Source organism: Zonotrichia albicollis, chromosome 30, assembly GCF_047830755.1.
Source record: "Zonotrichia albicollis isolate bZonAlb1 chromosome 30, bZonAlb1.hap1, whole genome shotgun sequence".
Taxonomy (NCBI): domain Eukaryota; kingdom Metazoa; phylum Chordata; class Aves; order Passeriformes; family Passerellidae; genus Zonotrichia; species Zonotrichia albicollis.
In genome coordinates this window covers 3,730,676-3,754,938 of record NC_133848.1, presented here as the reverse complement: position 1 = coordinate 3,754,938, position 24,263 = coordinate 3,730,676, and the positions used below count along the sequence as shown (strand labels likewise).

Below are 24,263 nucleotides of genomic sequence, written 5' to 3'. Positions count from 1 at the left end.
TGCTCTGGGCACCTGTGCCAGGGCTGCCCACCCTCACAGGGAGGAATTTCTCCTGTTTATCCAACCTAAATTTCCTCTCTGTCAGTTTGAAGCCGTCCCTGTGCTCCAGTCCCTTCATCAACTTCACAGCTTCCTCTGGACCTGCTCCAACAGCCCCGTGTCCTTCTGGTGCTGGGGACATCACAACTATGGGCAGAATTATCATATAATTGTCATTATTTCCTTCCATCCCCAGCCCCTGCACTGCAGAGATGTGTGTAAAGAATGTCCTTCCAAAATGAAATATGAATTTATTGACGTGCTCTCAGTAAGATTTATGATGTGTTGCAGTTTTGATTTTTAACCTTTACAGAATAAAGTTCAAGTTTGGTGAGGTGTGAGTTTCAGTTATTCCATTTGTGCACATTATCACCCCCTTTTCCTTTGTGCAAACAGAATAATTTGACTTCTTTTATTTAGTTTGTATTTTTGATGGTCAGAGTTGGGCAGGGAGGAGCAGGGGCAGGGTGGCAGTGCCAGTGCCAGCCCTGCCCTGCCAGGGCCCTGCTCAGCTGCTGCCCAGCACCACGTGAGCTCTTCAAGTGCTCTCACACTATAAATAGCCCAGCACTTTGTTGGTAGTGAGCTTTTATTAATAAACATCAACAGTATTTTTGGAGGATATTTTTAATAATCGGGGGACAGATTAAATGGTTTTTATTTCCGGACTGGGAGGGAGTTTGGGTTTTGTTAACATCAGCAAAGCCTCAGCGTGTCCACTATTAAAACATTTTGGTTTCAGTGTGAATTATCACTATTATTTGCTGAATGTGTTTATTTTATTATGCCATTCTTTAAATTACTGATATTACTATTGTTTTGTTTGAAATTAATTGGATCATGAAGCCTCTGTTTATGCAGTAACCCTGATACCAGAGCAAGTGTTAATCACATCAACATTAAAAAATACTGTGTTACTCAAAGTGAAACTTTGTACCCTGTCCCTAAAGACTTTTTTTGTTTATTAACTTTTAGGACCCTTCCAAGTCTTACAAGAAAGCTGGAGAAGTTGCCCCTGTTGAGTTACACGTGGAAGAAGGTATCGAAGTAGAAACAACCCCTTTATCTAAGAAAGTTTCCCCATTGCATTCTGAAATGACAGATTATATCAAATCATCTCCTCCGACCCTGATCAGTAGCCATAACTCTGATTTAAAGGATAGAACAGAAATTAACGGAGCAACAACCGTCACAGAAAAATTGGCTCAGCTTATTGCAACTTGTCCTCCTTCCAAGTCTTCCAAAACCAAGCAGAAGAAGCCTGGGAGTGGAAATGGAGCTACATCTGGTTTGGTGAAAGACTCTGGGAAGAAGCTGCCAGGAGCTGTGAGTGCCAGTGGGTTGGTTAGCAGGGATTTGGTGAAGAAGCTGCCGGGCTCTGGCATCGCTGTTGGCTTGGTGAACAAGGACTCAGGGAAGAAGCCATTGGGGATTGGCAGCGCTGCCATATTGGTGAACAAAGACTCTGGCAAGAAGCCCCAAGCAATCAGCCCCTTGATTGGATTGGTTAACAAAGACTCTGGGAAGAGGCCCCCAGGGATCAGCACTCCAACAGGGTTGGTCCACAAGGATGCAGGAAAGAAGCAGCCCGTGGGCAGCAGCTCTGCAGTTGGGTTGGTCAGCAAAGATGTGGGGAGGAAACTTGCAGGGATCAGCACTCCAAGTGCCCTGCCCAGCAAGGAGCCTCTCAAGAAGCCGGTAGGGATCAGCACTCCAGCAGGGTTGGTGAACAAGGATGCTGGCAAGAAGTTGTTGGGAATAAATAATCCCGCAGGTCTGCTTAGCAAGGATTGTGGAAGGAAGGTGCCAGGCCCTGGGAACAGCACAGCCCTGGTTAACAAAGACTCGGGGAGGAAGACCCCGGGGATCGGCAGCCCCCTGGGACTGGTGAGCAAGGAGCCTGGGAGGAAGGTGCCAGGAATGAGCAGTGCTGTGGGATTGGTGAGCAAGGAGTGTGGGAAGAAGCCAGCAGGGATTGGCAGCCCAGCTGGTTTGGCTCCCAAGGACTCTGGGAGTCTGAAAGCAGATTCCCTCGTGCCCTCCTCAGAGCCCTTTAAGCTTCCTTGCAATTCAAACCTCAGCAGCCTTGAAAGCCACGAGCCTGCGGATTTACTGAAGGAAAACACAACCAGCAAAACCTTTGAGAAGCACATTATGAGACAGAGCAAAGAAAGCATCTTGGACAAGTTTTCAATTCGGAAAGAAATCGCTGACGTAGGCAAGGAGATGTTCAGTGAAGGAATGTGTGTTCCACAGGATGCCTACTCATCCAGTGAGAAAGGGATTTATGAAACATCAAAGCACGAGAAGCAGCCTCCGGTTTATTGCACTTCGCCAGACTTCAGGACAGGAGGTGCCTCGGAGGTGTCGACGGCCAAGTCCCCGTTCAGCGCGGTGGGAGAGGGGAATCTCCCATCTCCTTCCCCCACCGTGTCCGTGCCCACCCTCAGCAGGAGCCTCTCCACAGCCTCCTCCCAGCTGGCCTCCAGCTCATTGCACTTGAGCTCCACGGCAGAGCTCCTGGAAGGCATTTCAGACCCCATGGGCAAAACGCCCTTCTCCTCAGACAGCTCCCTGCTGGGCCTGAACAGGACACTGAACCACACCCTCAGCGCTGATTTTAAAGGTGCTGAGAAGGATTTAAGTGATTCAAAAGCATCTTACGTGGAAACTTCGAGAACAAGTCCTCCCACAGGGAAGAAGCCCATTTTGGCAGCTGAGACAAGCATCCACGCTACTGTCACCCCTTCGGTTGTTAGTTTTACCAGCTTGTTTGGGAGCAAGCAGTTCCTCAAGATCGGTGCAATAGCTGCATCTGAGAAATCCTGCCAAGGAGCAAAAAACCTGAGCAGCACTCAGCAATCAAAGCCTTTAAAGAAAAGGAAAGGGAGGAAGCCACGATGGACTAAAGTGGTGTCGAGGAGCGCGTGCCGACCTCCGAAGGGTCTGGAGTTGGAAAGGTCAGAGCTTTTTAAAAACATTTCATACAGTGCACTATCGAGCAGTAATTTGGAGCAGGCCAAATTCCTGAAAAACATCGGATCGTCCTCGTTTGTGGAGCATGAATTTGTCAAACATCAGTTGCCAAAGCTGAACGAAGCTAATGGACAGTCCCTGGCACTGCTGGCTGAGACCGACAAACAAACTCCAAAGTTCTACAGCTCTCACAAACAGCCCTCCAGCTTGTGTATGTCGGATGATTTCTTACCTGACATTTACAAACCCAAGAGAGGAAGACCAAAATCCAAGGAAATGCCAGAACTCGAAGGTCCCCCCAAAAGAACTCTTAAGATCCCAGCATCAAAAGTCTTCTCAGTGCAGTCAAAAGAAGAGCAAGAACCTCCGATTTTGCAGCCTGAAGTTGAAATTCCCTCGCTAAAACAAAGCTTATCAGGACAAGCTTTTCCTAAAAAGAGGGGGAGACCTAAAAGGCAGATCCGGTCATCAATAAAAATGAAACCGCCTATTCTGTCTGTGGCCCCTTTTGTTGGAACGGAGAACTCGAGCAAGATGGGGCCTGAAAATGAACAGCACCGACCCGGGGAGTTCTTTGAGAGGAAGGAGCAGCTCCGAGGGCCAGAGGAAGTCCAAAGCCCCAGTATTTGTAGCATGAGTGATTTGGAAGTAGACTCAGACAGAAAAGTTGCCAAGAGAAATAATGGCCAGTTAATGAAAACAATTATTCGAAAAATAAATAAAATGAAAACTCTGAAGCGCAAGAAACTCCTGAATCAGATTCTGTCCAGTACAGTGGAACCAAATACCAAAGGGAAGATGCAATCCAAGCTCCACAACACCGTGTCAACTCTTGCTGCCACCTTCGGTTCAAAACTAGGCCAGCAAATCAACGTCAGCAAGAAAGGAACGATTTACATAGGAAAAAGGAGAGGGAGGAAACCTAAAGCCGTCCTGAACGGCCTTTTAGCCAGCAGCGCCGCCAGTCTGACCGTTCTGGAGAAATCTGCCCAGCAAGCTCCCGGCTCGTCCCTGGGACAGGTCCTGCCCCACCTGCTGCCCTCGGCAGCCGCCCCCTCGGAGATCCTGCCGTCCCCGGCGTGCTCGCAGTCGCCGGCCGTGAGCGGGGGGCAGAGCCCCGTCAGCAGCGACGCCGGCTTCATCGAGCCCAGCCCGGTGCCCTACCTGCACCTGCACCCCCGGCAGGGCAGCGTGGTGCAGACCCTCGCCATGAAGAAGGCGGCCAAGGGCAGGAGGAGGTTGTCCCCACCCACGCTGCTGCCCAACTCGCCGTCGCACCTGAGCGAGCTGACGGCGCTCAAGGAGGCGACGCCGTCGCCCGTGAGCGAGTCGCACAGCGACGAGACCATCCCCAGCGACAGCGGCATCGGCACCGACAACAACAGCACCTCGGACCGCGCCGAGAAGTTGTGCGGGCAGAAGAAGAAGAGGCACTCGTTCGACCACGTGTCCCTCATGCCCAGCGAGACGTCCGCCGTGCTCGGCAGCCTGAAGGAGAAGCACAAGCACAAGTGCAAGCGCCGCGGCCACGATTACCTCAGCTACGACAAGATGAAGAGGCAGAAGAGAAAAAGGAAAAAGAAGTACCCTCAGCTGCGAGGGAGGCAGGACCCCGATTTCCTCGCTGAGTTAGAGGAGTTGATAAGTCGATTAAGTGAAATTAGGATAACCCACAGAAGTCATCATTTTATACCCCGGGATTTGCTGCCTACCATTTTTAGGATAAATTTCAATAGTTTCTACACCCACCCTACTTTTCCTTTAGATCCTTTGCACTACATTAGAAAACCTGATTTAAAGAAAAAGAGAGGCAGGCCTCCAAAAATGCGGGAAGCTATGGCAGAAATGCCTTTCATGCATAGCCTGAGCTTCCCCCTGTCCAGCACCGGGTTCTACCCCTCCTATGGCATGCCTTACTCACCCTCTCCCCTGGCAGCTGCTCCCATAGGATTAGGTTATTATGGAAGGTACCCTCCAACCCTTTACCCTCCTCCGCCCTCTCCTTCCTTCACCACCCCCCTACCCCCACCTTCCTACATGCATACAGGCCACCTGCTCCTCAACCCCACCAAATACCACAAGAAGAAGCATAAACTCTTGCGCCAGGAAGCTTTCCTCACCACGAGCAGGACTCCCCTGCTGTCCATGAGCACGTACCCCAGCGTCCCCCCTGAGATGGCCTACGGCTGGATGCTGGAGCACAAGCACAGGCACCGCCACAAGCACCGGGAGCACCGCTCCTCCGAGCAGCCCCAGGTCTCCATGGACACCATCACGGCCAACAGCTCCTCCAGAACGGTGCTGGAGTCCTTGAAGCGCTACAGGTTTGGCAAGGAGGCTGTTGGAGATAGGTACAAACACAAAGAGAAACACAGATGCCACATGGCTTGTCCTCACCTGTCGCCTTCCAAGGGTTTGCTAAGCAGAGATGAGCAGTGGGTCAGGAGAGAACCTTCGGAGCCCAATTCCTTGGCGCTGGGATTGCAGACACCTCTGCAGATTGACTGCTCTGAAAATTCCCCAGCCCTGTCCCTGGGGGGATTCACTCCCAGCTCAGAGGCGGCCAGCAGCGATGAACACACGAACCTTTTCACAAGTGCAATAGGCAGCTGCAGAGTCAGCAACTCTGCCAGCACCAACGGACGGAAAAAGTTACCGGAGAGCCCCGGGCTGTTCGGCGGGCAGGACACGGCGCTGAGCCGGCCCCTCCGCAAGGAGCCCGGGCCTTCCTCCCTGGACAAGGCCCTGCAGCCCCTGGCAGGTAAGGGAGCTCGGCTTTCCATCAGTCCTGTTGGGTTCTGTTGTGCCAGACATGGCTGGAGCAATGGTCAGGTGAGGTTTTGGCTCTGCAGGGATCAGTGTTGGGGTCCTGCTCTCACCACGAGCTCTGTTCCATGAGTCTGGCTTGGTTGTGTTGTACCAAAAATGGCTGGAGCAGTGGCAGGTGAGGTTTGGGCTCTGCAGGGATCATTCTGGAGTCCAGCCCTGCCCCTGCCCTCACCAGGAGCTCTGTTCCATGAGTCCTGATGGGTTCTGTTATGGCAAACACAGCTGGAGCAATGGTCAGGTGAGGTTTGGGCTCTGCAGGGATTGGTGCTGGAATCCTGTCCCTGTCCTCACCAAGAGCTCTGTTCCATGGGTTTTGCTGGGTTCTGTTCTACCAAACACATCTGGGGGGCAGGTGTGGCTTTGGCTCTGCAGGATCGTTCTGGGGCCCTGCCCTGCCCTCACCAAGAGCTCTGTTCCATGACTTTTGCTGGGTTCTGTTGTGCCAGACACAACTGGAGCAATGGCAGGTGAGGTTTGGGCTCTGCAGGGATCAGTGTTGGGGTTCTGCCCTCACCAAGAGCTCTGTTCCATGAGTCCTGCTGGGTTCTGTTGTACCAAACACATCTGGGGGGCAGGTGTGGCTTTGGCTCTGCAGGGATCGGTGCTTGGGTCCTGCTCTCACCATGAGCTCTGTTCCTGTGAGTTTTGCTGGGTTCTGTTGTACCAAACACAGCTGGAGCAGTGGCAGGTGAGGTTTGGGCTCTGCAGGGATTGGTGCTTGGGTCCAGCCCTCACCAAGAGCTCAGTTCCATGAGGTTTTATGGGCCCTTTTGTACCAAATACAGCTGGAGCAATGGTCAGGTGAGGTTTGGGCTCTGCAGGATCATTCTGGGGTCCTGCCCTGCCCCTCACCAAGAGCTCTGTTCCATGAGGTTTTATGGGTCCTTTTGTACCAAACACAGCTGGAGCAGTGGCAGGTGAGGTTTGGGCTCTGCAGGATCATTCTGGGGTCCTGCCCTGACCCTGCTCTCACCAAGAGCTCTGTTCCATGAGTCCTGATGGGTTCTGTTGTGCCAAACACAGCTGGGGGGCAGGTGTGGCTTTGGCTCTGCAGGGATTGGTACTTGAGTCCTGTCCTCACCAAGAGCTCTCTCTGTTCCATGAGTTTTGCTGGGTTGTGTTGTACCAAGCACAGCTGGAGCAATGGTCAGGTGAGGTTTGGGCTCTGCAGGGATTGGTGCTGGAATCCTGCCCCTGTCCTCACCAAGAGCTCTGTTCTGTGAGTTTTGCTGGGTTCTGTTGTACCAAACACATCTGGGGGGCAGGTGTGGCTTTGGCTCTGCAGGGATCAGTGCTTGGGTTCTGCCCTCACCAAGAGCTCTGTTCCATGGGTTTTGCTGGGTTCTGTTCTGCCAAACACATCTGGGGGACAGGTGTGGCTTTGGCTCTGCAGGGATTGGTGCTGGAATCCTGCCCCTGCCCTCACCAAGAGCTCTGTTCCTGTGAGTTTTGCTGGGTTCTGTTGTGCCATCTGGAGCAATGGTCAGGTGAGGCTCTGGCTCTGCAGGATCGTTCTGGGGTCCTGCCCTCACCAAGAGCTCTGTTTATGAGTTTTGCTGGGTTCTGTTTTATCAAACACAGCTGGAGCAATGGTCAGGTGAGGTTTGGGCTCTGCAGGATCGTTCTGGGCCCTGCCCTGCCCTCAGCAGGAGCTCTGTTCCTGCAGGGTCAGCACAGACTGACAGCATCTCCCCCAGAGCCGCCCACAGCCCTCTGTCCCCCTCCCAACAAACTCCTCTTGCTTCCTTCCACGCTAAGGCTTTGCTTTCTCATGCAAAGGTCTTTGCTTTTTCCATACAATTTTAATTTTCTGGAGAAATGAGGGAAATTCTCACGGTTTTTGCTACTTTCAAAGCCATGTTTGAAGTTTGCTTGGTTTGGTTCAGACCACCTGTTGCTGCTCCTGTTGTGAGTAATGTTTCCATTTAAGAAAATGTTTCCTATTCCTTTTGTAACTCCATTTTGGTAATTTGACAATCTCTGCTACAACAAAGCTTTCAATCCTTGCCTTGAGGCCTCTTGCAACACCTCAGAACAGCTGGGGTTGATGCTGGGGATGCCTGAGACCAAATCTGGAAATTTTGGATTTATTCATAGTTGGGAAATGCTTCTGACAGCCTCGAGCAAAACTGGAACAGGAGGAGCAGGAACAGGAGCTTGTCATTTGCATAATATTGAGGAAAAGAAAAGAAAAGAAAATAAAACCTGCAAAGGGCAAGTGCAGCTTGTGCTCCTCCTGCTTCCAGTGTGTGAAGGAAGCCTGAGCTGCTTCTCCCTTCCCTTCTTGCCTGCATTCTCCCTTGGAGTTTAAATCATTTTCCCAAAGCCACTTGTGACTAATATTTCACAGAGCAAGAACTGAAAAATCCCTCCTCACATTCCTGGCTCTCATCTTGGCTCCTTCCCATGGGATTCTCCTGCTCTGATGGCACCTCCCCTGCTCTGCACATCTGTGTGTGGACTGGGATTTTCTCTTGATTTGGGGAGTTTGTGTTTCCCTTCTTTATTTTAAGCACAAATTCATATTTCTTTGTGCTGGTACTGAAATTACTTGAGGTGGTGAGAGGAGTGTGGAGAAGGCAGCAGAACCACGAGATTGCTTCTCTGCAGTGATGGAAAGAGAAGTTGCAGGTGCGGGGTCACTCAAAGGGTTAAATCTGGCTCTGAGGAGTGAATTGTGCAGCTCTGGGAATTGAGAAGGGTTTTCCTTTGGGGTGAGTGATCTGACCTGGGTTTGAGTGAGGAATAACCCAAGGAGGGGGAGAGCAGAGATGCTTTTTGTGCAGGCTCTGCCTGCTCCCTGCCCTGGAACTTGGGGTGATTCCTCACGCTGGGATGTCACTTCCAGACAGGGCATTCCCACCTGGAACCGGGATATTTAGTGAGGTTTGCCTTAGGCTCAGTGGCCAGCTCATTCCCAAGGAGCCCCACACCACTCGGGAAACTTAAACCACGTCTGGTACAAAGCCCCAGGAAAGAGAAATGCCAAGTGAGGGTGGAAAACGGGATCAGCCCGAGTGCAGAGGAAACGGGATCAGCCCGAGTGCAGGAGAAAAACGGGATCAGCCCGAGTGTAGAGGGAAAGGGGATCAGCCCGAGTGCAGGAGAAAAACGGGATCAGCCCGAGTGCAGGAGAAAAACGGGATCAGCCCGAGTGCAGAGGAAACGGGATCAGCCCGAGTGCAGAGAAAAGGGGATCAGCCCGAGTGCAGGGGGAAAACGGGATCAGCCCGAGTGCAGAGGAAACGGGATCAGCCCGAGTGCAGGAGGGAAAACGGGATCAGCCCGAGTGCAGGGGGAAAATGGGATCAGCCCGAGTGCAAGGGAAAACGGGATCAGCCCGAGTGCAGCAGGCAGGCAGGGAGGAAAAGGGATCAGCCGCAGTCGGTTCTGGTTCTGTTCCCTCTGCCAACACCGGGCCGGCTGTGAGGCTGCTCCTCCTCTGGCTGTCCCGGTGTGGGTGAGGTGCCGGTGCCATCCCGGGATAACCGGTGTCACCGTGGGCTCCTGGGCTGACCCGGGCAGTCCCAGACCGTGTGTCGGTCCCTGCCCCAAAACCCCCTGTCCCTGTGTCAGCCCCTGACCGAGGGGTCCCTGTGCCGGTCCCTTTCCCCAGGGTTCCTGGTCCCTGTGTCTGTCCCTGTCCTGAGGGATCTCGGTCCCTGTCCCCAAGGGTACCGGTCCCTGTGCCGGTCCCTTTCCCCAGGGTTCCTGGTCCCTGTGTCTGTCCCTGTCCTGAGGGGTCTCGGTCCCTGTCCCCAAGGGTGCCGGTCCCTGTGCTGGTCCCTGTCCCGAGGAGTCCCTGTCCCTGTGTCCGTCCCTGCCCAAGGGGTCCCGGTCCCTGTGTCCGTCTCGTTCCAAGGAGTTCCGGTCCCTGTTCCGAGGGGTCTCTGTCCCTGTCCCGAGGGATCCCGATCGATCCCTGTGCCCGTCCCTGTCCCGAGGAGTCCCTGTGCCGGTTCCTGTCACAGTCCCGGTGGGTCCCTGTGCCGGTCCCTATCCCTGTGTCGGTCCCTGTCCCGAGGAGTCCCAGTCCCGGTCCCGGTTCCAGTCCCGAGGGGTTTCAGCCGTTCCCGCCCCGGGGCTGCGGGACCGGCGGGCAGCAGCGCCCCCTGGCGGCGGCGGCGCTCCTCTGCCGCGTCCCGCCGAGCCCGGTGGGGCGGGGGGACCTGAACGGGGCTGGAGGGACCTTAACGGGCAGGGGGGACCTGAATGGGACAGGAGGGACCTGAACGGGATGGGGGGACCCGAACGGACCGGGGGGATCTGAACGGGCCGGGGGGGACCTGGATGGGACAGGGAGACCTGAATGGGACAGGGGGACTCAAATGGGGCTGGAGGGACCTGAACGGGCCGGGGGGACCCGAACGGGACGGGGGGGACCCGAACGGGACCGAGGGGACCTGAACGGGACAGGAGGGACCTGAACGGGACAGGAGGGACCTGAACGGGACAGGAGGACCCGGACGGACCAGGGGGACCTGAATGGGATGGGGGGACCTGAATGGGACAGGGGGGACCTGAACGGGACAGGAGGGACCTGAACGGGACAGGAGGACCCGGACGGACCAGGGGGACCTGAATGGGATGGGGGGACCTGAATGGGACAGGGGGGACCTGAATGGGCCGGGGTGACCTGAGCAGGACATGGGGGGACCTGAATGAGACAGGGGGATCTGAACGGGACGGGGGGGACCCGAACGGACCGAGGGGATCTGAACTGGGCCGAGGGACCTGAATGGGACAGGAGGGACCTGAACGGGATGGGGGGACCTGAACGGAGCAGGGGGGACCGGACCACGGATGGTGACAGCCCCCAGGACACTGCAGTGACAGCCCCCAGGCTGTGCCACCCCTGCCAGCAGTGCCATCCCTGCCACCCCCAAACCCTTCCCCTTGTTTTTTCCCCTGTTATGAATTACAGTTCATTCCCCACTCCCACTGGTTAATTTCTGTTTTCAATCCCAGCTCTCAGGGGGCTTGGTTAATGTAGATTTTTTAAATTCAATGCATCTTGGAGTTCCTCAGGAGGAAAAGTCAGCCTGGAATGACAGAGCTGCTGCAGCAGCTCCCTGAGCCCAGAGGGGTGGGTGGGCCAGAATAAAGTGAAACTCATGGGTTGAGATAAGAACTCTTTAATAATTGAAATAAAATTATATGTAATAATAATAAGAGTAGTAATAATTGCCATGAAAAAGGACAGAGGGAAATGAGGACAAGAAGCACAAATGATGCTCCTGGGCCTGAAATCTGGATTATTGACAAATAATCCTTGGTCCCCAGCTAGAGCAGGAATTGTTTTCTCTCCTTGCTCTGTGAGGAGAGCTCACCATCCACTGATCTGAAACCCAGACCCACACACTAAAACACTAAAACAGCACAGAGCCTGAAAAATATAAAAACGAAACCCTGAGGCATCAGTGGGATAAATTCAGCCCGTCCCAGCTGGAACCAGGACAGCTCTTCCAGTGCTGAGCACCTGTGCAGTGCCCCAGCTTTGAGGAGGGGAGGGACATATAAAATAATCAATGATATACAAAAATATGGTATAATAATGGATATATAATAGTCATTATTAATATAATTAATATACCAAAATATAGTATATTATAGATTCATTATTTTGGTATTATTATTATTATTATTATTATTATTATTATTATTATTATTATCATCATCATCATTATTATCATTATTATTATTTTGGTATTATTCTTATTATTTTGGTATTATTATTATACATAGTGTACAGTACATATATTATCTATTGTATACTGTATATGTTATACATTATATACTATATATTATATATTATGCATTATATACTATATATTATTATATAATATATGCTATTTTTAATACCAAAATAATGAATATATAATATTCATTACTATACCATATTTTGAAGGAAAACACCAAAAATCTGGTTTTTTGCATCCTGGATTTTGTCTTCTAGATATTTTCAGGATGAGCACATTCTCCTCTTGCACTACCACGTGCATTTTTGCTTATCTGGGCTTTTATAGTGATCAGAGTTTTTAATATCTCAGCATTTTCATCACTGCAAAACCAGGTTTTTCTGTGACATTTTCATGACTCCCACAGCCTTTGCTTTCAAGAGTAATTGGGATTCTCTGAAATTTTAGGAAAATAAAGCAGTTTACTGTAAGAAAAAGGGAAACAAATGGATCTTTACTTGTGTTCTCTGCCATTCCCAGCCCTGTCCCTTCACCCTGCAGCAGCTGTGGATTCCTGGATCTTTCTAAAATTGGTTTTTACTCAAGGAATGGTAATTGTGCTGCCTGGTGACATCACCCAAGGATTTAGCAAGTACCAACAAGCCCTGGGAACAGAGTGAAATGTGTTCTGCACTGAAATCCAGTGCTGCTCTGTGTGTACATCATCATCATCATCATCCTCACAGGTTCAGGCCCCAGGGCTGTGACAGATTTGCCCTGATGGACTGGAGCAGGAAAATTTGTGGGTTTTGTTGTGACAGGGTCTTGAAAAGGAAAAGCAACACAGCAAGGGAGAAATCGAAAGAATTTTAAATTCTTGAGAATTTTCTTTTTGGTTTTTCACCTTTGTGCAGTTCCTGGTGAGCAGTTCTGCCCAAGGAGGGGAAGGAAATGTTTTTCCAGAGTGAAAAAGCACAATGAGCAGCACAAAGGCACTCAGGGTTCCACCTCCTTCCCGGTGCCTGAATGGTGGGACAGGGGCTGAGAGCTGGATCTGTTATCCAGAGATTTGGGAGAGCTGGGATTGCTCATCCAGAGTTTGGGAGAGCTGGATCTGTTATCCAGAGATTTGGGAGAGCTGGGGTTGCTCATCCAGAGTTTGGGAGAGCTGGGATTGCTCATCCAGAGAGTTTGGGAAAACTGGGATTGCTCATCCAGAGAGTTTGGGAGAGATGGATCTGTTATCCAGAGAGTTTGGGAGAGCTGGGATTGCTCATCCAGAGTTTGGGAGAGCTGGGATTGCTCATCCAGGGATTTTGGGAGAGCTGGGATTGCTCATCCAGAGAGTTTGGGAGAGCTGGGATTGCTCATCCAGAGATTTGGGAGAGCTGGGATTGCTCATCCAGGGATTTTGGGAGAACTGGGATTGCTCATCCAGAGAGTTTGGGAGAGCTGGATCTGTTATCCAGAGATTTGGGAGAGTTGGGATTGCTCATCCAGGGATTTTGGGAGAGCTGGGATTGCTCATCCAGAGAGTTTGGGAGAACTGGGATTGCTCATCCAGGGATTTTGGGAGAGCTGGGATTGCTCATCCAGAGAGTTTGGGAGAGCTGGGATTGCTCATCCAGAGATTTGGGAGAGCTGGGATTGCTCATCCAGAGAGTTTGGGAGAGCTGGGATTGCTCATCCAGAGATTTTGGAGAGCTGGGATTGCTCATCCAGAGAGTTTGGGAGAGATGGATCAATAATCCAGAGGGACTGGGAAAACTGGGATTGCTCATCCAGGGATTTTGGGAGAGCTGGGATTGCTCATCCAGAGTTTGGGAGAGCTGGGATTGCTCATCCAGAGATTTTGGGAGAGCTGGGATTGCTCATCCAGAGATTTGGGAGAGATGGATCAATAATCCAGAGGGACTGGGAAAACTGGGATTGCTCATCCAGACAGTTTGGGAGAGCTGGATCTGTTATCCAGAGAGTTTGGGAGAACTGGGAATCCTCACCCAGAGAGTTTGGGAGAGTTGGGATTGCTCATCCAGAGTTTGGGAGAGCTGGGATTGCTCATCCAGAGGGGCTGGGAGAGCTGGGATTGTTCATCCAGAGATTTGGGAGAGCTGGGATTGCTCATCCAGAGAGTTTGGGAGAGCTGGATCTGTTATCCAGAGAGTTTGGGAGAGTTGGGATTGCTCATCCAGAGATTTGGGAGAGCTGGGATTGCTCATCCAGAGAGTTTGGGAGAGCTGGGATTGCTCATCCAGGATTTTGGGAGAGTTGGGATTGCTCATCCAGAGAGTTTGGAGATCTGGTGATTGCTCATCCAGAGTTTGGGAGAGCTGGGATTGCTCATCCAGAGTTTGGGAGAGCTGGATCTGTTATCCAGAGATTTGGGAGAGCTGGGATTGCTCATCCAGAGTTTGGGAGAGCTGGATCTGTTATCCAGAGATTTGGGAGAGCTGGGATTGCTCATCCAGAGAGTTTGGGAGAGCTGGGATTGCTCATCCAGGGATTTTGGGAGAGCTGGGATTGCTCATCCAGGGATTTTGGGAGAGCTGGGATTGCTCATCCAGAGATTTGGGAGAGCTGGGATTGCTCATCCAGAGGGACTGGGAGAGCTGGGATTGCTCATCCAGAGTTTGGGAGAGCTGGGATTGCTCATCCAGGGATTTGGGAGAGCTGGGATTGCTCATCCAGGGATTTTGGGAGAGCTGGGATTGCTGCTCATCCAGAGATTTTGGGAGAAGCTGGGATTGCTCATCCAGAGATTTTGGAAGAGCTGGGATTGCTCATCCAGAGAGTTTGGGAGAGATGGATCAATAATCCAGAGGGACTGGGAAAAACTGGGATTGCTCATTCCAGGGATTTTGGGAGAGCTGGGATTGCTCATCCAGGGATTTTGGGAGAGCTGGGATTGCTCATCCAGAGTTTGGGAGAACTGGGATTGCTCATCCAGAGATTTGGGAGAGCTGGGATTGCTCATCCAGAAAGTTTGGGAGAGCTGGGATTGCTCATCCAGGATTTTGGGAGAGCTGGGATTGCTCATCCAGAGATTTTGTGAGAGCTGGGATTGCTCATCCAGAGGGGCTGGGAGAGCTGGATCTGTTATCCAGAGAGTTTGGGAGAGCTGGGATTGCTCATCCCAGAGAGTTTGGGAGAGCTGGGATTGCTCATCCACAGTTTGGGAGAGCTGGGATTGCTCATCCAGAGATTTCGGGAGAGCTGGGATTGCTCACCCAGAGTTTGGGAGAGCTGGGATTGCTCATCCAGAGATTTGGAGAGCTGGGATTGCTCATATCCAGAGATTTGGGAGAGCTGGGATTGCTCATCCAGAGTTTGGGAGAACTGGGATTGCTCATCCAGGGATTTTGGGAGAGCTGGATTGCTCATCCAGAGAGTTTGGGAGAGCTGGGGATTGCTCACCCAGAGATTTTGGGAGAGCTGGGATTGCTCATCCAGAGAGTTTGGGAGAGCTGGATCTGTTATCCAGAGAGTTTGGGAGAGCTGGGATTGCTCATCCACAGTTTGGGAGAGCTGGGATTGCTCATCAGGATTTTGGGATTTAAGGAGAGAGCTGGATTGCTCATCCAGAGTTTGGGAGAGCTGGGATTGCTCATCCAGAGATTTGGGAGAGCTGGGATTGCTCATCCAGGGATTTTGGGAGAACTGGGATTGCTCATCCAGGGATTGGGAGAGATGGATCAATAATCCAGAGGGACTGGGATTGCTCATCCAGGGATTTTGGGAGAGCTGGATCTGTTATCCAGAGAGTTTGGGAGAACTGGGATTGCTCATCCAGAGTTTGGGAGAGCTGGGATTGCTCACCCAGAGTTTTGGGAGAGCTGGATCTGTTATCCAGAGATTTGGGAGAGCTGGGATTGCTCATCCAGGGATTTTGGGAGAGCTGGGATTGCTCATCCAGAGATTGGGGAGAACTGGATTGCTCATCCAGGGATTTGGGAGAGCTGGGATTGCTCATCCAGAGGATCTGGAAGAACTGGGGTTGTCAAGCCTGGAGCAGAGGATGCACAAAGGGAGCTCCTCCAGTGTGTCCATGTTCCACTTGGGAGGGAATGAAGAAAAAGGAGGGAAAATGTTCCTGCTGGTGCCCAGTGTGAGGAGCCCACTGGGGTTCAGGGAATTCAGTTTGTGCAGAAGAAAACAGTGCTCACAGTGAGGGTGGGGGAATTGCAGATGAGGGAATCTGCGTCCCTGGAGATGTGGAAAACACCACAGAATGTGGTGGCCCTGAGCAAGCTGACCCTGTTTAGAGCAGGGTGCTTGGTTTTGGTGATCTGCAGAGGTCTTGTCCAAACTCTTCTGAAAATCAAGGAGTTTGGATTCAATTGAGAGTAGGAATATGTGGGGGATTTCTCCTTTCCTTTCCTTTCCTTTCCTTTCCATTCTCCTTTCCTTTCCTTTCCTTTCCTTTCCTTTCCTTTCCTTTCCTTTCTTTCCTTTCCTTTCCTTTCCTTTCCTTTCCTTTCCTTTCCTTTCCTTTCCTTTCCTTTCCTTTCCTTTCCTTTCCTTTCCTTTTCCTTTCTCTTTCCTTTCCCCTTTCCTTTCCCCTTTTCCTTTCCCCCTTTTTCCTTTCCCCCTTTTTCCTTTCCCCCCTTTTCCTTTCCCCCTTTTCCTTTCCCCCCTTTTCCTTTCCCCCTTTTTCCTTTCCCCCCTTTTCCTTTCCCCCTTTTCCTTTCCCCCTTTTCCTTTCCCCCTTTTCCTTTCCCCCCTTTTTTCCTTTCCCCTCCCTTTTCCTTTCTTCCCCTTTTCCTTTCCCCCTTTTCCTTTCCCCCTTTTCCTTTCCCCCTTTTCCTTTCCCCTTTTCCTTTCCCCCCTTTTCCTTTCCCCCCTTTTCCTTTCCCCCCCTTGTCCTTTCCCCCTTTTCCTTCCCCCTTTTCCTTTCCCCCCCTTTTCCTTTCCCCCGTCTCCTTTCCTTTCCCCCTTTTCCTTTCCCCCCTTTTCCTTTCCCCCTTTTCCTTTCCCCCTTTTCCTTTCCCCCTTTTCCTTTCCCCCTTTTCCTTTCCCCCCTTTTCCTTTCCCCCCTTTTCCTTTCCCCTTTCTTCCCCTTTTCCTTTCCCCCTTTTCCTTTCCCCCTTTTCCTTTCCCCCTCCTTTTCCTTTCCCCCCTTTTCCTTTCCCCCTTTTCCTTTCCCCCTTTGTTCCTTTCCCCTTTTCCTTTCCCCCTTTTCCTTTCCCCCTTTTCCCTTTCCCCCTTTTCCTTTCCCCCTTTTCCTTTTTTCTTTTTTTGCCTTTCTTCCCCTTTCTTTCCTTTCCTTTTCTCACTCACAACCTCATTCTGGTCGTTAATATTCCATGTCTTTACTCAAGCCTTGTTTAGCTCTGCACTTTCCTGTGGCAATCCCTGCTTGGTGTTTTTCCTTTCCCTCCTTCCCCTGCATTCTGGGAGCTCACAGGTGTTCAGAGTAACCTGAATTGAACCCTTTCCCCTGAAATGATGATTTCTTTGTGCCTTTCCCTGCTCTGCCTTGCAGGCCCTTTGCCCAGCCAGGAGAAGCCCTCGCAGAGGCAGTCGGAGAGCACAACCTGCAGCCCCTCCAGGAAGAGATCCACGTCAGAGAGCGCTTCTTCTCCAGGCAAGTGTGCCCAGGGCCCTGGCTTTGGGATCCCGGGGTGCTCAGGGCTGTGCTGAGACCCAGCATGGCTGGAGAACTTCAGCTCATGGAGATCCTGAGGTTTCCATTGATATATTGGGGCATCATGGCTGGAGAACTTCAGCTCATGGAGATATTGAGGTTTTCCACTAATATTTTCGGGATATCATGGCTGTGAGAACTTCAGCTCATGGTGATATTGAGGTTTTCCCATTGATATATTGGGAACATCATGGCTGGAGAACATCACTCATGGTGACCCTGAGTTTTCCCACTGATGTTTTGGGACATCATGGCTGGAGAACTTCAGCTCATGGAAATATTGAGGTTTTTCCACTAATATTTTTGGGTCATCATGGCTGGAGAACTTCAGCTCATGGAGATCCTGAGGTTTTCCATTGATATCTTGGGACATCATGGCTGGAGAACATCACTCATGGTGATCCTGAGTTTTGGGACATCATGGCTGGAGAACTTCAGGTCATGGAGATATTTTCGGGATATCATGGCTGTGAAAACTTGAGCTCATGGTGATCCTGAGTTTTCCCACTGATATCTTGGGGCATCATGGCTGGAGAACATCACCCATGGTGATCCTGAGTTTTGGGGACATCATGGCTGTGAGAACTTCAGCTCATGGTGATCCTGAGTTTTGGGTCATCATGGCTGTGAGAACTTCAGCTCATGGTGATCCTGAGGTTTTCCATTGATATCTTGGGGCATCATGGCTGGAGAACATCACTCATGGTGATCCTGAGTTGTTTCACTGATATATTGGGGACATCATGGCTGGAGAACTTCAGCTCATGGTGATCCTGAGTTTTTGGGGACATCATGGCTGGAGAACATCACTCATAGTGATCCTGAGTTTTGGGCCATCATGGCTGGAGAACTTCACTCATGGTGATCCTGAGTTTTTCCTCTGATATTTTGGGACATCATGGCTGTGAGAACTTCAGCTCATGGTGATCCTGAGGTTTTTCACTGATATTTTGGGACATCATGGCTGGAGAACTTCAGCTCATGGAGATATTGAGTTTTGGGGCATCATGGCTGGAGAACTTCAGCTCATGGTGATCCTGAGTTTTCCCTCACCCATGGAGATCCTGAGTTTTGGGACATCATGGCTGGAGAACTTCAGCTCATGGAGATCCTGAGGTTTTCATTGAAATCTTGGGACATCATGGCTGGAGATCATCACTCATGGTGATCCTGAGTTTTGGGCCATCATGGCTGGAGAACTTCAGCTCATGGAGATATTGAGGTTTTCCACTAATATTTTCGGGATATCATGGCTGGAGAACTTCACTCATGGTGATCCTGAGTTTTGGGACATCATGGCTGGAGAACTTCACTCATGGTGATCCTGAGTTATTGGGACAGTCATGGCTGGAGAACTTCAGCTCATGGTGATCCTGAGTTTTCCCACTGCTATCTTGGGGCATCATGGCTGGAGAACTTCAGCTCATGGAGATCCTGAGGTTTTGGCAGGGGGTGGAAACAAGATGGTTTTTAAGGTTCCTTCCAACCCAAACCATTCTGTGATTCTGTGAAAATGCACTGAGCTCCCATGGGAGCTCACATGTGAGAATCCTGGGTGGAACAAGATGGTTTTTAAGGTCCCTTCAAACCCAGACCATTCTGTGATTCTGTAAAAATGGAATGTGAGCACCTGGGAGTGGACAGAAGAAAATCCAGCAGGTTGACCCATTTTGTAGAAGCTCATTTGCAGAAACACTCTCATTACCAGAATTCAGACATTTCTCAGACTCCTAAACTGAATATTACCCACTTAAAAAACCTGCAAGAGCAGTGAAAATATTTGTTTCAATACTTCCAACCGATAAAAAAAAAAAAGAAAAATGAGTTTAAAAATAGATGTTACTCCATTTTTATCAGGATTGAGTTTTTATGTGCACAGAGGGTTTGGTGTTTTTAATATTGAATAGAAAGAAACTTGAGGACCATAGTGAACCCTCATTGCTTTTTGCTGTTAGAAATGAGGGATTGTGTGGGAATAAAGAGAAAATAATTGTTATGTTAGAAGGGATGATATAAACTGTGACTGACTTGTGTCACTGGTCCCTGTTCCATATTCCAGAATCTCTTCAGGGAACGTTCTGGGCAGCCCCAGGACACAAATGCTCTCAGGTGATGCAGCTGTTTGTGTTTTAGCTCTGTGGTTTTGGTCCCATCCCCACTCCAATCCCTTCTTGGGCTGCCTATAAAACAGAGGCCAGACAGAATTAGGAGAATAAAAAGTCGGTGTATTTGTTGAAGGGCTTTCAGGTACATTTTGGGCAAATGGATCCTGCTAAAAATGGATGATGGGTCACAGGTTTTCACACTTTTATAAGTTTGGGCCATTTCCATATTGGGAGTTAATGTTCCAGTTACAGCTTCAGGAAATGAAGGCATTTACCCCAGATTTACTCCCACAACTCACTTTTGTGTGCGTTTCTGGAGGCTGGAGGCACTGAGGTGTCCTTGACTGGCAGGGCTGGAGGGGAATTGTTGTGTCTGCCCAACATGGGAAAGCTGGAGCTAGCATGGTATATGGAGTTTAGAGTTATACACTGAGATTATTATTATCATTATCATTATCATTATCATTATTATCATTATTATTTATATAATACATAGTATAGAGTACATATAGTATCTATTGTATACTGTATGTGTTATACATTATACATTACATACTATATATTATATATTATGCAATACATACTATATATTATTATATATTATATACTATACATAAATATACTATACATTATACATTATATAACTATATACTATATATTACTAAATACTATATACTATATATCATATATTCTATATTATATATTATATGTCATATATCATATATAATGTATTATGTATTATATATCATATGTATTATATGTATTAGATATGTATTCTATATATTTTAGATATATATTATATTATATTATATTATATTATATTATTAATTATATTATATTATATTATATTATATTATATTATATTATATTATATTATATTATATTATATTATATTATATTATGTGGTGTCTTATTATATATTGTTATATCATATATATTTCTATAGATTATATATTATAGATATATATTTTAATATATATAATATATATACTGTTATTTTTTATATTATCTATATATATTATAGATATTTATTATATATATCATTCTAGATATTATTCTAGATATTATTGGATATATTATCATAGATTATATTATTATTGCTATTATTATTACTTAGTTAATATATATTATATATAATATATTATATATATTATATATAGTATATTATGTATCTTATATATATGTTATACAATATATATTGTATATCATATATTATATATCAAAGATCATATATGATATATATTATATATGATACATATTATATACCATATACCATATTATATATTATATATATCATATATATATTATATATAATATATCATATTATTATATTAGAATTACTATATTACTAGAGTTACACACCCCGAGAATTGCAGCTTTACAACGCACACGAAAGCCACCCAACCCCAGCCCCGATTGACCAGCTGCAGGCCTGTGTGTGTTTCAGGGGCGGCAGTGCCAGCCCGGGCTGCCCGCCTGGCCCCGGCGGCCGAGGACGCGGTGGACGCGCTGCTGCAGCGCATGGCGCAGCAGGACGGGCCCCCCCCGCTGGACAAGGGCCTGGAGGGGGTCCTGGGCAGCCCCCCCTCGGCCAGCCCTGCCCGCAGCCACTCCCGGGAGTCGAGCCCTGGGCAAGCAGGACGGGCACGGGCTGGGCAGCGCCGGCGTGCCCGGCCCCGAGGGCATCGCCCTGCTGCCGGAGCGCCTGCCCGGCTCCTACTCGCCGCGGCACCTCAAGAGGAGCGTGGTGGAAGCCATGCAGAGGCAAGCGAGGAAAATGTGCAATTACAACAAAATCCTGGCCACAAAAAAAAATCTGGACCACGTCAACAAAATCCTGAAAGCCAAAAAGCTGCAGAGGCAGTCGAGGACGGGGAACAACTTCGTGAAGCGGCGGCCGGGGCGGCCGCGCAAGTACCCGATGCAGGCCGTGGTGTCCATGCAGGCCCTGCAGGCCGCCAGGATGGTCAGCCAGGAGCTGCAGGACACGGAGCCCAGCAGCAGCAGCAGCCCCTGCACCTGGGGCCCGACACCATCACCGACGTCATCGAGGCCGTGGTGCAGAGCGTCAGCCTCGACCCCGAGCACCGCAAGGGCTGGAAGAGGAAGCGGTGGCTGCCCGAGGAGCAGGCCAGGAAGAGCACAAGAGTCTGCCCGAGGAGGAGCAGGAGAGCAATAAGAGGTGATTCCCTTGCAGTTTGTACCTCAGTTGGGTTTGGAATGTTTCAGTCATTGAGGTTTTCAATAAGAGGTGATTCCCTTGCAGTTTTGTACCTCAGTTGGGTTTGGAATGTTTCAGTCATTGAGGTTTTCAATAAGAGGTGATTCCCTTGCAGTTTTGTACCTCAGTTGGGTTTGGAATGTTTCAGTCATTGAGGTTTTCAATAAGAGGTGATTCCCTTGCAGTTTTGTACCTCAGTTGGGTTTAGAGTGTTTCAGTCATTGAGGTTTTCAATAAGAGGTGATTCCCTTGCAGTTTTGTACCTCAGTTGGGTTTAGAATGTTTCAGTCATTGAGGTTTTCAATAAGAGGTGATTCCCTTGCAGTTTTGTACCTCAGTTGGGTTTAGAATGTTTCAGTCATTGAGGTTTTCAATAAGAGGTGATTCCCTTGCAGTTTTGTACCTCAGTTGGGTTTAGAATGTTTCAGTCATTGAGGTTTTCAATAAGAGGTGATTCCCTTGCAGTTTTGTACCTCAGTTTGGGTTTAGAGTGTTTCAGTCATTGAGGTTTTCAATGTTCATGTTTTCTGGAAAAATCCCTTCGCCAGGATTTTTTCTCCTAGGAAACTGAGAAGCCTCAGAGATAAAGGAAAACAATAATTATCTGATTTGCTTCTCCTGTGTTTTGCTGCTCTGGAATGTGTTTGGAGATTGTTTATCCAACAGGTGGTTGTTTCATTGGTTTCATGTGAATTGTTTTGACTCAATGACCAATCATTGCCAAGCTGTGTCAGGACTCTGGAAAGAGCCACAAGTTTTCATTATTATCTTTTTCCATTATTATCTTTCACTATTATCTTTACAGAAAGATAAATATACTTTCTGAATCCTTTAGTTTAGTTTAGTATTCTTTAATATGATATAATATAATATCCTAAAATAATAAATTAGCCTTCTGAAAACTTGGAGTCAGATTCATCATTCCTTCCTTCCAGCATCTGGGGAATGCAAATACAATAATGAAGGAGTTCAGTGTAGAGGGAACCAACTGTGGTCAATTCAGAGTTACTATTTGTGGCAGCAGGCCCCAGCCAGGTAATAATTAGCATTGACTCTGTGATGCAGAAGGCTGAACTATTATTTTATTCTTCTATACTATATTATAGTATACTTTAAAGAAACTTCTGATTTCTTCTGATACAGCTTTGGTCTAATTTGCTAAGTAACCCAAACACTCTTACTAGTGTCTAATCCAGAAACTTCTCTTTGGTGAAGGAATCTCTTTGGTAAACAAATCTCCATAACACATTCCACATGTGTCTGGCAGCAGGTGTAGCAAGTGATGATCAGAATTGTTGTAATTCTTTCTCTGAGCTTTCTCAGAAATGCCTGGAAGGTCTGTGAGAGCTGCTGCCACAAGCAGCATGTGAGCCCTGAGTGTGTTCAGGTCCTTCCTCAGGTACTGAAAACCCCCAGAAATGAGAATTTCAGGTTGATCTGAAAGGGTTGGTTCTGTACCTTGTGTTGGTGAAGGATATATTTAGGGAGCTGGTGGCTGCTGAGGTGCCACAGATTGTTCCTTTATCCTGTGTGGAATAAGGAGCCCTGAGGAACGTGTGTGTGCCATGGGGTGTAGGGGCACAGGATGTGAAATGAGATCAAGTGACGGTACACCAGATAAGGATTTAAAGCTGCAGCAGCAAGCAGGAGTTAAGGGTGCCCCTGTGCTAAAGGCACACCCCAAAAATCTCTCTTATCATCTCACACTCATCCCAAATCCATCCATAAACAAGCTCTGTCAGGAGCTCTGCTCTCCAGAAATGGGAGCTGTGAGGGTGCTGTTCAGGAATTGCTCTGTGGCTCTCCTGGAAGGGTTACCAGAGCAGAGCAGAGAGCAGAGCTGCCTTCTGAGTTACTCAGCTGAGGCTCCAAGGATAAACATCAGCAGTACAAACAACATTCTTTTTGTAATAATAATGTCACAAAAAGAATCATGCTTTTCTTATGATATGCACTTAACCCCCGGTTGATCATGATCAGTGAGTCACCCAGAAATCCAGAAACATGAACTTCTTCTGCTGACCAGATTTGAGAGAGGATTAATGAAATACTGTGAGATGATCTTAATGGGAGGTGATTTTTTAATCTCTGCTTTTTCTTGCAGTTTCTCTGAGACAGCAGCTGAACCTCCCAGTCCCCATGAGGCCCTTGGGAAAGCAGCTGAAGCTGAAACCCCTGAGCAGCCTCTGCCTCCTCTGACCCAGCGGGAGAAGAAAGCCCCTCGACCCCCAAAGAAGAAATACCAGAAGGCTGGGCTCTACTCTGATGTCTACCAAAACCACAGAGTAAGTGAAACAGAGCAAAACTGCTCTCTGAGCATCCAGGCAAAACTCTTTTTTTCACCTAAAGCCATAAAGAGCTGCCCCTCGTGAGTAGGTGAATTAAAACAATCAATTTAATTGAAGCCTGTGGAGATTTATGTGATGGTAATTGTGAGAAGCTGACCCAGTGAGGATGTGAAAGTAGCCTCAAGCAGTCTGGAAGTGTTTCTGGTTATCAGTTTTGAAGAAGATAAGAGATTTATTCAGGAGTGTGACTGGTCCTGGCAGTGCAGGTGCTGAGCACAGTGTGCAGAGAAGGGCTCAGCAGGTTCCTGTTGTCATTGGCTCAGTGGTGACAAGTGCTCATCTTCTGTGTGAAAGAATTCCAGCTATGCACCCACTTCATTTCACAGCTCACTGAAGTTCATCTCTGTTTTCTCTGAGATGTTTAGGGTAGAAAAATCCAGCATTTCTTTATTTTTCCCACTGCTTGGTTGCAGCCTGGTGTCA

General features: G+C 48.7%; 1 protein-coding gene across 1 annotated transcript in view; it reads left to right on the top strand.

Annotated features, from left to right (window-relative positions):
- Positions 1-24,263, top strand: part of ASH1L (ASH1 like histone lysine methyltransferase) — a 110,022-nt gene that overhangs the window by 32,820 nt on the left and 52,939 nt on the right. Inside the window, 7 exon segments of the mRNA XM_074529492.1 lie at positions 1,015-5,776; positions 17,005-17,106; positions 20,719-20,891; positions 20,893-21,282; positions 21,285-21,408; positions 21,411-21,453; positions 23,597-23,636. Coding sequence (XP_074385593.1) covers positions 1,015-5,776; positions 17,005-17,106; positions 20,719-20,891; positions 20,893-21,282; positions 21,285-21,408; positions 21,411-21,453; positions 23,597-23,636 — 5,634 coding nt within the window.